Raw genomic sequence first — 16,663 nt, 5'->3', positions numbered from 1 at the left:
AACTCCCCCGACAAAAGATTGCTGTCAATGCGGGTTCCGACCGCTATTTCTGAACTCTCGTACATACGCACACGCGCGATTTCGTGAGCGAGTTCGAGGTCAACGCGATAACCATCAGACGACGAAGGCGACGGTAGGTTGGAACAGCGGAATTGGGTGACCGGGCTTTCAGGACTCTGTAATTTTCCTCCTTGCTCCATTAAACCTTGGGCCCGAAGGAAAGTAGCGGTGATGATCCTGGCAATTTGGAAACCAGTATAGGGAGTTGATAAACGCAATCCACTCACGCATTATTAATAAATTGCTTGCCCGACTACTTGCTTGACGAGAAAATTTCGGAAATATAATGCCGATAAAATAATTTATAGCTTATTTGTGCTATTTAATCAAAAAGTTACGATCACATCTTTCGATGTCTCTCGATGATACCGTCATCGTTTCTATTAGTTCTTAAACAAAGCCACGGACCTAATCTCGATAACTCCGCATACATGCGTGAGAGGATAGAAGGGAACGGTGAAGTTAGTTTGAGACTTCATAGTTTGTCGTTAGATACGAATATATATGTATATACATATGCTCAGTTGACGAGAGTTTCATTCCGGTAAGTTCGCGCAGGTTTCCCTGCACTAATTACATGTGAATCTCTCACGAATAACGGCAAACGCGAGATTAATTCCGCCTACGAGGACTTGTAATAATTGGTGGCCTTACAACTGCAGAAAGTATACAATTAATGTCAAATTGTTTTAAATTGTTAAAGTCTGTTTAACGCGAATATCGTTATCGAACGAGCTTTGAAAGTAATATGAAAATTTAATTCCTTCAAGCTTTGGATACGATCCGCATTTTAAATGTGATTTATAAATACATATCGATCTCAAAAATATTCAAGACGCCAAAAATAAACCAGAAATAAATCAGCATGCTGCAATCGAGCGAGTTAAAAGAAAATCAATGACGCGCACTCGAGCGATTTAATTTTCCTTCTTGAGATTCTGTCGTTTTCTCCTACTTGTATCTAAACTGCGGGAACTTTTATTTTATTTTGCCAATTCTACGAACATCAGGATCAAACCTCTGAAACTTTTTCACCGTGCACGCATACTGCAGGTATATATGCAAAGCTGTTTTGTGCGCGAATGCGCATTATTTATACAAACGCGATTGAATTGAAATTGTTTCTCTTTAACCTGCCTTCAAGCAGACCGAAACTTCTTTTGCAGTAATACTTGAAACGTTTTATCGGAAACTTGATTAAAACCGGTACAAAATTGTTGAGATTAATTAATTGATTTTATGCTTCCGCGTTTCCGGCAAAGTCTACGAAAAGCTTCACCAAATTTAACGATAAATGTCGTTAATTTAACTATATTTTATTCTTTCGTATCTCACTAAATATATATATATATATGTATAATAGGAATAAATTACAATAAATTATAAAATTATATTAATAGTTATATAAAGCAATTGTGATGGCGAGAACCTACCGATCTTTCTACATTTAAATATGTATGTAAAGCGTTTGATTCCGAAAAAGATACAATTTGCCGAAAATCGCATGCGGTAAGCGAACAATATAAAGCCTTTTTGTAGCGACACGTTGACACGGGTAGATATCACTTTGTATTTGAATGTATCTCTCGGGCAATTTTAACGTATACAGCGCATTTTTATCCGCGCTGACATATTTACATGCGTTTGAAATTTTATTTCGAAATGTCGGCGTCAAAACCATCCAAAAAGACCACCTCGGGAAAGGCCAATAATTTTGCCGATATAGCGAGAAAGATATACGGAGACATACTGCGACATTTTGGCGATAATATTGAGGATTTTCAGTGATGTACGATTTTTATTCGCGACTCACCCACCATTGAGCACGTGGACGAGGACGCTCGCTGACTCGGCTGTGGATGGCGCACAGGTGTAATTGCCGGAATCGGCTGGCAGCGCTCTACTGATCAGAAGACGTGACGTTCGCGTTTGCTTCTCCGTCACGACGCTGATGCCCCCGCGTTGGCTGTAGTTTATCACGTTATCACCTTTGTACCTAAAAAATTATCGAGAAAAATTAGCGAACATTGAATGTAAAGTCAAATTCACTTTGAAAAAGCTATCTTTATATATGCAAACGTAAAAACGCACAAGGATTTGCGGATCAGCGCAAACGCAAGATTATCTATAGATTCTAAAAACCATCGCCTCCGAGGACTAACTCTCCAGCGGAGATTCACTTCATCGGAGATTCGTTTTTAAGGGCGCTCGGGTTTGAAATTTTTCGATAAACCTCCACCGAATGGAGGTCAGTGTAGATTTGGATTTCGCGAAACTTCAGCTGTGTCGAAATAACATGTGGAACAAATTCAATCCGCGCTATATCGTCAAGGGAGAACGCTCAAACTCACCAATAGATGAAGGATGGTGGTTCTGGCGTTTGCAGCACGATGCAGGTCAGATTGATGTCGCTCCCGCTTTTGATGTAGAGCTCCGAATTGCCGTTGATCTTTGCCTTCGAGACTGCACACGGGGACAGAACAAAGTTAAAGTGGTTTTTGGCCAAGGAGCGCGGCACGGATCGTCGAGTAAAGCCCGGGCCCAAGAAGTATGATCGCAATTTCGTTTAAATCGTCGCAAAGCTGCAATTAACTCCACGTCGAACCGCTCGAAAACGGCCGTTTAAAAATTCACTTAAGAAACAAAGCGGTTTCGGAAACTGTTATTGAAGTGCGGCGGGAAATTTGTAATCGTTTTAAAACACAATCCCCCGGATCCCCATTCTCACACTGATCTTTCTTTATTTCTGTTAATGCAAGCCGTGATAGAAAAGAATCTTTTCCGACTGTAAAGTTAATTATTGCTTCTAAATAATTATCTCATCATAATTTCGATTGTAATTTACTTGCATAACTTTTTATTTTCTCTTAACGCTTGAGAGGATTTAATCAAAATCCAGTAGATTTACTTGGAGCTAGCGATTGAATCTTATCGTATAAAATAAGAGATACATATGCGCACATACCTACTACGCTCAAGTTGAAAGCTTGACTAATTTTCGGCTCTGTCGAGACTTGACATTCGTAGATTCCACTGTCTCGCACTTGCGGCGAACTGATTTTCAAGGTCCACTCGTCGCTACCATCGCTGTGCAACGATTGGAAACGCTGGTCGTTTGTGTACGTTAGGATGCCGACAGTGAGGATATGCAAATCCCGCTGCCTGATCCACGAGACCTGCGCAATCAAGAGACACCTGCTGTTATAGCAAGATACATCAAACTGGACATTTAACCGAGAAGTTCGACGTTATGTCGCATACAGATTCTATGTCACGGTCTTAACACGGCATTATGCACACGCGAATGCGCAAGAGAGAGAAAACCTTCGACTGACAGCCGGCTGTCGCGCGACAATCTGTCACCGGTGCGAAATCAAGGCGCTTTAGGTGAAGCGCAATCGCGATGGTCGTGCTGATTCTACGATCGCAAATATAAACGTCCAGATGCATGTGCGTACGCCGCGTTATTGAAGGCCGATGGCGTGGCTGTGAATGGCGGAAGGGAGAGATCCGCAGAGGGGCGAAGCGGCAGGGCGCGAGAGAAATTTGATTTATCGGCGATTACGATCGGTGATTGGACTCTGACGGGTTCCTGTGCGTCATTCGGTGATTCATGAGCAGCGGGCCGATAACGCGTATAATGTCACCGTTCGCCCGGGTGACCTATGCGCCTATCCGCGAAATTACTTTGCATTAGGACCGCGAGTGATGAATACCCGCGGGTTAAACAGCGCGGGCCCGAGCGGCCTACTAATTCACTAAACCGCCTGAAAAAATGCCGCGACTATGTGTTTAGTATGCGCAATACCTCCACCTTTTATAAACGTTTACGTACACCACTTTGCCACTTCACGTGACCGAACAATGATGGGACGTGAATTAAACGAGCAGCGGTGTATAAATGCGATTTATTAAAAAATAAAATAAAATAAAAAAGAAATTCTGAAAAGAATATACTTAAATTATTTTCTTTGTAAAAATGTGTTTTTTTTTTGTTTTGTTCTCTCAGTAATATAACGTCAAAGAGATCCCACACAAAGAATTAATTTTCTACGGCAATTAGATTGCGTAACAATTTAACAAATGTCAGTCAAATATAAACTTTCTGATTATTTCCCGCTAGAAATAATGTTTCGCGGTACAATGGTCATAGTTTGAAATATTTCGAACAGAAGACCGTGTGTTAAAGTTTTGTTATAATTTTCTAAATTTGCGCGAGAAAATGTATGCACGTTGAACCGTGAAGAGTTATACTTGCCCTGCGAGTTCGCGGGCGGAAATAGGGAAGAAAAAAAAAGAACGCGAAAAAGCGTTACAAAAGCCTTGCGCGCGCGAAGATGTGAACTAGGTTACTGTAAAAGTGCGAGGCGATGTCGCGTGGGTAAATGAGGAATGAACTCGTATATACGCGAATTGCAGGTCGTGCAAGTGCATTAGCAAAGAGAGCGGCGAAGTTTGTCGAGAAACGATTGCGGATTAATGCCTCCGCCGACGCCGTAACTGCGAATTTATTTGACTTCGATTGCGTGATTCCGATCGTGGGGGAGACTTTCACGCGCCCGCACGTACGTTAAATTTATATCAACGCCAGCATGGAGCAACGCGCGAAAAAACACGCGATAAAATTTGAAAAATACACTTCGCGTAAAATGATAACATAATTGAAAATTTTGCAATTACCGAAATGAGCGTCCGCGATTTAATTTTGCAACGACAAATATTTGTTGCGCTTTAATTCGCTTCATTGAATCCTCTCATAATGGCGAAATTTAATCGCGAGGACTTGTTGACGCATAATCGAACGTTAAAGCGTCCACCAAGCTTTGCATAATTTACATAATAAGAAGATTACAATCGGTTAATTAATTTTTTTTTCTAAAAACATGGGCGACATTGACAGCGCAGCAAGATTATTGACTACCGTATATAGATTCGAGCAAAATAATTCCGCAATTTTCGACTTGCACGTTCTGTTTAATCTTCCTAATGGTAAGTTTGCTAAAATTGTGCTTGGTTGGATTATACTGGAGAAGCGAACAATATTATCGTTGTAACGATGGTATACATTTTGACTGAAACAAATCTTTGAATAATTTTCACGAAATAAAAAGAACAGCAATCTTTGTTATCGCGATAAAAATAATAAATCAGGAAAAATAAGTAAAAAAGAATTGACTGATTCAAAAGAAGATTTAAAATGCGATGTAAAAATACTTCGGAGAGACTCAACTGTAATAAATATGATTTTCAACTATACGAAGTATAAATATCTCATAAAACGAGATAAAACGAAATAATCTTCGAAATCAAAGTCTTATTGCGATGTTTAACGGACTCGCGATCTTAATCTACTATACTCGCGAAATACACAGCGTTCCCAAACTCGGGCGCTGTTATTACAACGACGGGCTCTTGATAAGGAAACTTGGAACTTACCGCACGATCGCCAAGATTGCGCACCCTGCAGTGCAGGTAAGCGGATTGCCCGACGGTGGTTGTGGTCTCCCTCTTTGTCGTGTTGTCGAAGTAAGGCTGACTAAAGGGTTGCTCCCAGTAGGAGGACGGATGGTGCTCCACTACAGATCTTCCGTTCTTGGCCGCGCATTCTGCCAAAAACAATAAGGCTCGTTAATGGGATTTATTTATCGACACACTTTAATGAAATTTTAACGCCGGGAATATTGGATTTTACATAAATCTCTTAAAAGCTCTGACTAACTAAATCCTTTTAAAGGCCAAAGATAGCGAAAATCCCTTCGACAATGGCGTAATTAGTCAAATTAATCGACATCCACGGTAACGCCGAGTTAAATAAAAAGAGAAATTCGTGTAACAATCGAGCGTTCAATCGGCGCAAATTTTAGAAATCATCAAAATGTGTAATTGAGAGCAGATAGCTTAATGACATATCGATAATTGCTGGGAACTCGTGCAAATCGGATTGCGGCGCGACAACGCGATAAATTATGCGTTGACCGGCGAGACGGATTGTTATACAAAATATGGGAATTTCAAACTCGATCGAAACACGTAGTGTGATTAACTCCACGTATATATAAAATCTCGGTCACGTCGCGCTTTTCATAAGGAAATCGATTCTTCCCGCTCGATGATTCCCATTACCGGGAGAGTTTCTGCCGGAGCTTATCCGGTTGAGTTTGAAGCGACCCGAACTCTATCTCTCGGTACGAATACAGAAATTCAAATTCGAAACCGTTCGAGACGTCGTACGCCACGGACGAATGAACTCTGGTGGAACACCCTCCGGGGAGTTTCACCTCGAAAATTTCTCGCGCATTACAGGAAAGTACTCGCGAGGTCTCTACCGGAACGAAAATCTATGCCTAGGAATTGGTGGGTGATTTACAGGCGGAGCGATCAAAACCCGTTCGTTAAGTAAAGTTACGCGCGTATACGTAAAACGACACTTGGTTCCCAGTGCCTTCTAATATGAATTTGATTACTCTTTACATTTACTTTAGAACGTGAGAGATGGAATAGAGGTCTCACCCTCTCTCTGCCTTTTCATAAGATTTTTTTAAACAGGTCACATTTAAAACTGGATTTGAATAAATTTATTGACAATGGAAACACCGGTCTGAAAAGATAACGAATAAAAATAAAAGACATAAATTGAGAGAGATAATAATTATAATAAAATAAAACTGCTGTTGGTGTACCAAGATCGTCTCATTAAAGACGTTTAATAGACTTTAAGGAAGAGTTTCTCAGCATCCTTCCAAGTGCAGGTGTTTTTCAAAGTAACGACGCCGGTGTGGCGTAAAATTCATGCAACAGTCCCTCATCAATTTTTTCAGCCCGCGTCCTCCATCCCTCTTCGCGGCCGCCGCTCGCCTCACTAGATTACTTTATTCCGAGAAAACGATACTCTCTTGGTGGCTACGTAAAACCTCTCCCGAGAAAGCCTTTACGTGTATTATAAGACGAGCAGAGTGAGAAAATTTACGGAAGGATGCTGTCAAAGAATCTTTATTCTCATGTTGATACTCCATAAACGCAATATCCTGCGACCGCGTATAATTAAGTAATGGAAACTTCAAATTATAATCAAAATTTTCTGTATATGATATTTAATATATTTCAATTTTATTATTTTGTATACTTCAATATATATTACGTAATGTATTTAAATAAAGTAAAAATTGAACTGTGTGCACGTGTGCATCAAAATATAAATAGCGATACCAGCGTTTTATACATTTAAGTTGCGTTTCGATATTCACTGTCAGTATTGAAAATCTATAGTTTACGTCACGTGTATACTATAGATTTTCGGTACTGGTAATGAATATAGAGAAACGCAGCCTCTGTCATAGAAAAATTTTCTTTTGTTAATACATCGATTGGCCTGCATGTTTCGCAATTATTCAAATTAACAATCGCGAAATTCTTCGGCTTCAAAGCGAAATCCGGAAATGCCTGACCGCAGGGTTGAATCGTCGATATTCTGCTCGCTCGAAATACCGCGCGAAGTTCCACAATGCAGCACAAAAAGCAGCCGATTCCAATCGCCGACTATTAATCGGGTTTTTGGCGTTGCAGCCGGCACGACGAGCGTGGGTGGCAAAAAAAAGGGTTAAAAACTGCAGGACGGGTCAGAACGAGAGCTCGAAATGGATGAGTTTGTTAACCCCCGATTGTGCTCTTCTTTCATCGCTGAAAGTTCTCCTTCGAGGCGAAGAAACTCCAGCAGCGGGGCGAGAAGCTTCAGGTGTTTGCTAATGGCCCGCGGCACCGAAACCAATCATTCGTTGAGGGTCGTCTTTCTCCACTCCCCGTTTGTTTAAACGTGGCGTATTTTTTTATCAGTCTCGTCAGTGTATTCGGCTTTCGTTTCCAAATATTAACGCGAACCTCGACAGAAATACGACGACGAACGTCACGGGCCCAGATATTTTCGCCAAGCGTTGACCTGCTTCTATATTAACGTATCCTACATTTCAAGAAAAGACATCGCGTAAACAAATTTAATTAAAAATGTTACATGGAATTTAAATCTCGCGGCTTACATCGAGTAAGCTATACTGTTAAAGGTTAGAGGATGAAATTTAAACCAATACTATATGAGTTTTAGATTTATTTTGTTATTTTTAACTAGCATGTGCATCAAAACGTATTAGTTTGAAACAAAATAGGATTATTTTAATTCCATTGGTTTAGTCAAATTATTAAACATTGTTTTAGTTAAATTAACTACATATTGAGTAAGAGCAGTGGCGACCTATGGAATAGTTAAAAATTACTCAAAATTGAGTATAATTTAACCCTACGAATTTAACAGTGTAAAAGTGTTATTTTTGGTTGGACAATGACTGACAATGAATAATGCTCTAAGTTGCGATCACCAAATTGGAACAAAAGCGTCTCGAGATGTACACAATTGTAAAATAAATTAAAAATTTAGATAAACTATTTTCGTCTCAGTTTTGAAGTAAAGTACGCTTCACATCTGCTGTATAATTAAATCGTAGAAATTAGGTTTCTCGGAAGGTTTCTCTTTGATTTTCGCCAAGATGAAACTTCCCGCCAAGTTAAGGCAAGGCGGCAGGCTACGGTTTCGACCGGCGACCGAAATGCAAAAACTTGATGGGATATCCCAAAGTCCCTCATATCTCAAGTATTTTCTCGCCGTCCCCAACGAAATTGACGCAGCGAGTGCTCGATGAAGAAGAGAAACCTACGACGGAACACGGCGAAGATGTACAAAAGCAACGTACAAAAGGCTCTCGATCCTCTTGATGTTCCATTCGCGATGATTCACGATCATACCTCAAAGACGCAAAGTATAGTGATATCGCAGAGATAAAGTTCTACAAAAAATCAGATCATTACATTTACCAAAAGACGTTACAGACAAAGAAGTAGAAGAAAGAGAGAGAGAGAGAGAGAGAGAGAGAGAGAGAGAGAGAGAGAGAGAGAGAGAGAGAGAGAGAAAGAGAGAAAGAGAGAGAGAAAGAAAGCAAAGTGGATTAGTTTGTTTAGTTCTTCAGGACAAACGCGAAGCTCGCGCAAATGTATTTGCTAGCTACGGGTGCAATCCGTTTGAAGAGATTACGAGATGAAGAACGCGGAGAATGTCGTCGAGGCGTCCGCTTTTCGTGAAAGTAACGCAACACTCCTCGTTGAAATCCAAGTAGCTTATGTTCCCGGCCTCTCAGCTTGTTCAGTCGCATGGAGAACTCGAACGGAGCGATGTGTCTTCGGATTCAGGACGTGTCCCGTCGAAAGAGAGAGAGAGAGAGAAAAAAGAGAGAGAGGGAGCGCGAGAGACACGCACGAAATTTTTCTCACTAAATCCGGAAAAAGTTGAGAGAAAAGTTTCTATTTGAGAATGTGGAGAACGTTTGACTTTGTTCGTGCTCATGTTTTTCTAGATCGCGTGAGTTTGGTTGGCATTTTTTATTTGTCAGATAGGTCATTTTTTGATTAAATATTACTTCAAATATGACATACAATTGAACATATGTAATAACAAATATAGTCTTGAAAAAGTTATTAGGTGATTAGTTCAAAGCAACAATTATTGTTAATATAGTGTCCTCCCGAAAAATCCATTGGCTATATATTAAACTCATTATCCGCGAGTTCATAAAAATCGTATTTGTTTCGTACGACACCTGAGACGGCCTCAGGGCACGAGTGATACCGGCACCGCCCTGACAAGAGCGCGAGGCGTTAAAATGATCTCGTTGAGGAGTGGACTGCGGTTGAGTAAACTGACACTGAGTTCGTTTTACTTTCACTTTAATTTCCAACAAAACTGAGCTTGCAGGGCGGACGGCGATAGGTCGCACTGGTTGTTATTCGCGTCGAAACTTCGCGCTATGCTGGCCCTTGCTCGGGCGCTCGGCGTGCGGTATTGAGACCGAACCGTTGGCGCGAGAATTCTTTCACGACGATACCCCTCAGAGCGACCGATTTTTCGTACGGCTGAACAGATTGTGCTCTCGAGGATCGCTCGCGTTCGCCCTTCTTCCTGACCCCGCTTCGTAGCGGGGGTTTCGATGATCCGTGAACATTATGTAAACGCGTGCGCTCTTTCTCTTGAGCGTGTCGTGAAAGCGGGATCATTGGGCGGTGTTCTGAGAGGATCGCGTCGATCACGATGGTCGCGCGTGGCTGCGCCAGGACCGCGCTCGCGGAAACACTGCTCAATGCTCTCGCTTTTCACTCGATCTTTAACAGTATTGTTTCGCGATATTAATCGCGACGAGTTATTTAATAACATCGCGGTTGCGGAAAACCGCCGTCGTTTGAAAGATATCAATTAATTTTTCCAATATAATAGCATATCTATCGGATGAATTAAATATCAATTGTCATCGGTATTATCGGGAAACACTTTCGAGAGATTGAGAGCGTAAATTTTGGCTTTAAAACAATATATATAGCAATACAATTTTTACAAATGCAAAAATGCGAACATAAAAGAATTTATTATAAAAGTTAAAACGTTAAGTAAATAAAATATTATCCAATGTCATTAAATAGCATCATTAAAAAAATTAAAATTTAAAAATACATAAAAAATAGACCACACATGCCATAAATCCAGACAATTACAAAAACATTTGTTTCGTGGTTAATCATGTTAATGTTAATATTAATCATATAATATGAGATATGGCAGATGATGTAAATATGTCTGTCGCGTAGGGTATTAATAAAAAATGTTGTTTAAGTATAGAGAGATTAATTTATTCAACTCGCGGAATTCGAAGGCGTCTGCAACTCTACATGAAACTTCTGCGGATGCATTTCGCGGTAACGCTCCAAAAATATCGAAGTGCTTTAAGTATTACGCGTAACACACGAAACTTCTTGCTAAAATCTAAATGGCTTATGTCTGCCCCGCGTTGTCTCCATTCCCCACGACGTTGCTCCCGAACGTGCGAACGCGGAGCGTCCTTCGATCCATCGAGAAGCGCAAGCGAAGCACGTCCTCTTTTCCTTGTTTTTCTCCTTTTATTGCATCGAGTCGGTGTATCGGAAAGTTACATCGAATTAGACCGCGGCGCATCTTCTCTCAAATGGAAGGTATTAAATATTATTGGGTCGCAAAACAATTACTCTCAAAGCATGGCACAGCGTTGCAATCGATATCAGCGAAAAACGGTTAGATGAATACACGTTGTAGACTACAGAAGTTTTATTTATTAGAAAAAATGTTGAGCTAATTCTTAATAAAGATAAATTTTATATAATTATATGTTATACGCTTTTTACTAGAAAGCTTTATTGATAAGATTGAGAGCTTCCATGAGGGATATAAGTCGAACTCCATTTTGAGAAAATATACTTTTAACAGTAACTGCTAAATTACTAAAATAAAGAGTGGTATAAAAATTCGTTTTAATTTTTTCTGAAACTTTTATATGTTTGTAATAAATAAAAATATTTATTTTAAATATATCGCAAAAAGTGTAAAAAAAAACACTTTTGTTTAATGATACTTATATCCCTATTGCATGACAATTAGTAGTTTTGAGGAAAAAATAGAAACAAATTACTTCAAAATAAAAATTTAGTACAAAAAACCAATTACAATATAAATATTATTTAAATATCCGGATCAGAGTCGTCATTGGCGCTTTGTACCAGTATCTTCATGGGCTTCTTTCAGCTTCGTGCGTCCCGTGTAAAACTGGTGGTTCCTTTCGGAGACGTATTGTAAGCATTTTCTTACATCCCTCTATTTCTTTTTTGATATTTACTTGGCTCCGGTTTACAGTGTTCCAACTCTGACAGTTTTCTTAGCCCGCTTTTGGCAGGCTTTTTGAATGCGCTTTTCCTTGCCCATCAAACTTATAAGGTTGTAAGCTTATCTCTTCTTTGCAACAAAAAAAATAAAGATGTAAGTCGACTTACATCTCTCTTGCATGGAGGCCTTTAATTTATCTTGTGAATTATAAATAATTATATGTAAACTATTAGAACGCGAGTTTGTCAAGTGACTCTAAAAATATACACAAACTATTCCTATAGATACAAATGAAAAAGTGCGCTTATAACTGCGATCGTTGAGAGCAAAAGAATTAAAGGTAAAATTACAGAGCGACATTTTTAGAAAATAAAATCCGCGAAGGAATGGAAGTAATTAAAAATGTCAACACGAAATGGTATCATCGCGAGACGGAGGCGGTTTTAAGCACTTCATTAACAAAGATGGATGAGAAGAACGAAAAATCTCCCCAGTAAAACCGTAAAACAAAGCGCAGGCCTTTACTTATACTATTTTGTAAACTCGCAAACGCTGCGGTCGGACGAGTTTTGCGGGAGTTTCACGGTTCGACGAGTTGAGAAGCAATAGCGGCCGTTTTAAAAGGAGAGTATACGAGCAGCGTATAAAATGGAATGAGAGAGGTAGATTAATTCTTTCGTTTAAGCAACGCCCGCAAATGTTTGCGGTTCCTGAATTCTTAATGCGTTTCAAACTAATTGCCAATACAAGTAGATATCTGAAAACAATTTGTACTTTTTCTTCTCGAACAATTATTAAAGTATACAGTTAATTTTACATTTTCCTCATTGTAATTATCGTTAACATAACAAAATATGTGTTAACTTTAAAACATTATACAAAGAAATTTGATTATATTAAGAAATATAAATCAAATTAGTTTGCATATAATTCATTGCATAAAAAATAATAATTTATGCAAATTTATGTACAAATTAATTTTATATACAAGTATATGTCTTGAGTGTCAAAAAAATTGAAAAAAATTGCATTATTTTGATTGATAAAAAATGTCGGCATGTAATCGTAGCAAATATTGCGCGGAGACATATCTCGATATCGCGTTTGTGATGAACGTTGTCATAAATTTTAGAAGGAGATAGACCGCTGCCTGTCCACCCTCCTTGCACAGAACTCCCGTATCCGTCGCATGTCCGCGCATCTATCAACGATTTAAGGGTCGTTACTAACCGTAAGCGAACCGTGACCTATTATACGATGCAGATTCGGGCTCGCTGCCGCTAAAGTGACTGAGATTCACTCGGGAAAATTTTGCGGGGGCACGCGTCGGCAGTTTTAAACGCACATGCACGCCTCATTAGAGGCACGTGTCGATTATCACTCCGCGCGTTGCATTAAATTCTCGTACGAACGCTAATCGGCCAATGCGCAACCGCACATCACATGATAAGATTCTTCAATGGACTATACAACAATAGGTGCGTCAACCAAATGCGAAAAGAAGAGAAATTTAACATTCGCCATTCGCTGAACGAAGCAAGATGTTTCGTTCTCTATTCAGCGCGCATTAACTCGACAACATCAAACGAGAATAGTCAAAGTCGTCCCATGAATCGAGAAGGAGATGTTACGAGTAAGATGTTTGGACATTGCATCCATTCAAGGGAGTATTAACTCGATATCACGGGAACAAGAATGTCATCGTACGACCCGAGAGCGATGAGAGAGGAATGTTAGAAACGCGCAAGATGTTCCGCCGGTCGCGTCCATTTATCGAGATATTAGCTAAATGCCCCGTGACTTCGCGACAGGAGGGATGGAAATGCGTTAGGCGCAAGATGTTTCGCTTTCATTCATGGAGTATTAACTTGATTCTCCGGTACGAAAACGAGCTGTACGGTAACTTGCTGAAAGAGAGACGGTACAGAGAACAGAATGTAGAACAGAATGTAGAAGGCGGAACACACACACAGAACTTCTAACGTACGGATAGTCGGATACACACAACGCAATTTCGTGAGCACTGGTACTCGCGTAATAAACATTTATAAAGGGAAACTTATTCAAACAAATTTACGTAATAAACCCCGCGGGTACAAATGGTACCTATAAACGGACCTATTCGTCGCTACGGTCCGCCATGGGACATTTCGCGCGATCAACTTCAAGCGCTTATGTCGTCGTTCTCTCCACGACCTCGAAGATAAAGTACCAAAGGGAAGTTAAGCTCCTTATCGCGCGGACCAGAAACGCCGGTCGCGGCCGGACCGACCTCCGCTCCGGCGAATCAGGGATTCTTTTCTAGGCCGACGATTTCGCGAATGGATTCGGCCGTATTCATCTCCATTGCGACAGCGGTCGTTCCGAACGGGTGGAAGGGGGTAGCCGGGATAGTGTCGCTCGCAAACAGAGAGACGGCGACGGAAGGGGGTGGTTACTTTTAAGTAAGTGGAATGGCCGCGGATCCCTAAACTTCCGGGGCGTTTGTCGAATAGAAACGTCCGCCGAAACTTTTCCAATTTCTTGCGTCAAAGGGAATATCCGATAAACACGGCCGCTCCGCCGTAATTAAAAGTACGCAAACCCACGGAGCCGCGCGCACTTCGGTGACGAGCCGTGGCGAAACCGCGGATCTACTTAATCCCGCAGATCGACAGAGACACGAGAGTCCGCCGCAGCGCGGTGCCTTCGAGTTGCGAGACGAATCTCTTGTCGCTGTGGGCGAGTGGACAACTTTCACGCGAAACTATGGCGATAAAGGGATATCGAGAAGGATACAGAATGGTGAAATTGTTACATAAAAATTTCTAATATATCTAAATTGAAACTACATCCAATTATTTATATTTTATTGAATTAATTATATCATTGCGTTGTGAAATGCGACAAGTATGAAATTATCATATAAAATATTAAATATAAAAAGCGTTAGATCTGCCTATTGAAGCGTTATATAGCGGTATTTATTGATGATCTCGCATTATTAAGACGCAGTCGTGACGTCAAAGTCAACGAGTCACGGCAAATTAGCAGGTCGCGATAACGAAGGCACGACGAAGGAATGACTGCGATACGCGTTTATCTCTGGTAACGCATCACAAAGCATACGTATGTAAACGCGGACAATCGGATAAAGATGGTAAATGATGCACGCGGCGAATATTGTTTGCGGATTTAATGGCGAGTTTTATATAGTTTGATCGATGCGCGGATTAAATCGAATATGTGCATGGATTTGATCCAAAGCGCGATTTGATATATAACGATTGCGAGCGACCGAGTGCTATTCATTATTTCCGCCATATACGTATGTATTCATTTTACGTCAGTTCTCAGATTTAAACGATCATTATATGTTACGTGCAAACGTATATTGTAACGCATTCTGTAAATTCACGTTTTATTTTATTGCACATATCGACAGCGTGAGTTTTTGTTAATTGTCTACCCAAATTCAAAGGTACATTTTTCCGAATTTCCTGAGACTTTGTTCATTGAATATCACTTATTAATTGCCACTCATCAAATAAAATATACTAGATTTTAAATGAAAATCCTGCCAAAAAAGATAAAATCAATTTGATATTCTATTACACATAGAATGCACGTTCATTCGAGCGCGCGTTTGCGGAATGTAATCAAGCCGATGATATTATCGAGATAAATTCGCGATCGATTCGCTCACAATGGGACCGATCGGCTAAGGATCTCCAAGTTTTATCAGGGCCAGACAGCGATGAGAGCGCGCCGCGGTTTCAGCGTATACGTCGCAATAATAATAATGGTACGTGCAGGATTTATTGCATTTTTCGGTTGTACAACAATGCCGGGGGGAACAGGGTATAATAGACCTTATTCATATATTGACGCGTGCGAACTTATGCAGAACGTTCAACGCTCGTGTCCGTGGTAACACACTTCCAGTACGGATCTTCGACAATGGCTAACGTCAAAAATATTGCTTTCAATAACGCGATAGAGGATGGAGGACATTTTCCGCTCGACCGACCCCCCTTCGATCGGAAGGAACTCTAATAAACGAGCTTTCGCATCCGTGAGAGTTACAATACCATTTGCCGAACGTAAACGCGAACGCGCGTACGTGTGTGTGTATGTGCGCGTGAATGCACGCGTATGTGTGCGTGCTCCTTTGCCTTGCAAATTTCGCGAATTCGGCCGCGCGTCCTCGTTACACGATTACGAGTCGTATGTACGTCAACGAGCTCGCATTAGAGTCGTCAAAAATGATATCGTCGCGTACAGAATTATATTATTGTGAATAGGAAATCGTTTTTTCGCGTAACCCTGCGATTGGAAAAAATTTAAAATCACGCATAAACGCGACAAGTGTTCCAGTAAGGTATCAGCAATTCAATTCGCCGTCCAGAGAAATCTAAATTTCTTCAGGAAAGAAAAATGATTCTTCTCTCGAAGAAAGAAAATTTGTAATAAATTATATAGTTCTTTTTATAAAAATCCTATATTTCATGTTGTAATTGACGAAGGATGTAATTTAAAAACTACTGGAATTGTGTTACGCAAAATTGTTTTGTTATAAAAAAATATTTTATTCTGCTCTCTTTTAGGGAAAAAAAAAGAGACTGGCTATTTTTTTAAGCTAATTTCATCTTGCGGAGACCAATTTAAAGCTAAATTACAACGGATTGTACATATTACATATAACAGACACATTCGTAGCGCAATATAGTTGTCGGATGAAATTTTTGTCGAGTAATGTATAAATTGCAAAGTATCGAATCCTATATACCGAGCGTTGCATGTCGTGCGTCATTAGTCGCGAACACGAGAGTTTCTCGTTACCGAATCAGTGGGCTCTAATCTTCGTAACGCGAAAAAAAAGCGTGTCTTTGATGATCGAAC

General features: G+C 40.3%; 1 protein-coding gene across 2 annotated transcripts in view; it reads right to left on the bottom strand.

The window, feature by feature from the left end:
• LOC143905852 (opioid-binding protein/cell adhesion molecule homolog) overlaps window positions 1–16,663 on the bottom strand; it is a 225,127-nt gene that overhangs the window by 32,461 nt on the left and 176,003 nt on the right. For both annotated transcript variants that reach the window (XM_077421485.1, XM_077421484.1), the window contains exons 3-6: window positions 5,497–5,666; window positions 3,026–3,236; window positions 2,412–2,523; window positions 1,878–2,056 (exon numbers count right to left, since the gene is read on the bottom strand). In XM_077421485.1, the coding sequence (XP_077277611.1) occupies window positions 1,878–2,056; window positions 2,412–2,523; window positions 3,026–3,236; window positions 5,497–5,666 (672 nt within the window). The remainder of the gene's footprint in view (window positions 1–1,877; window positions 2,057–2,411; window positions 2,524–3,025; window positions 3,237–5,496; window positions 5,667–16,663) is intronic.

The sequence above is a fragment of the Temnothorax americanus genome, unplaced genomic scaffold (assembly GCF_048541705.1).
Source record: "Temnothorax americanus isolate GAGA-0224 unplaced genomic scaffold, ASM4854170v1 Scaffold68, whole genome shotgun sequence".
NCBI lineage: Eukaryota > Metazoa > Arthropoda > Insecta > Hymenoptera > Formicidae > Temnothorax > Temnothorax americanus.
This window is presented reverse-complemented; position numbering and strand designations above follow the sequence as displayed.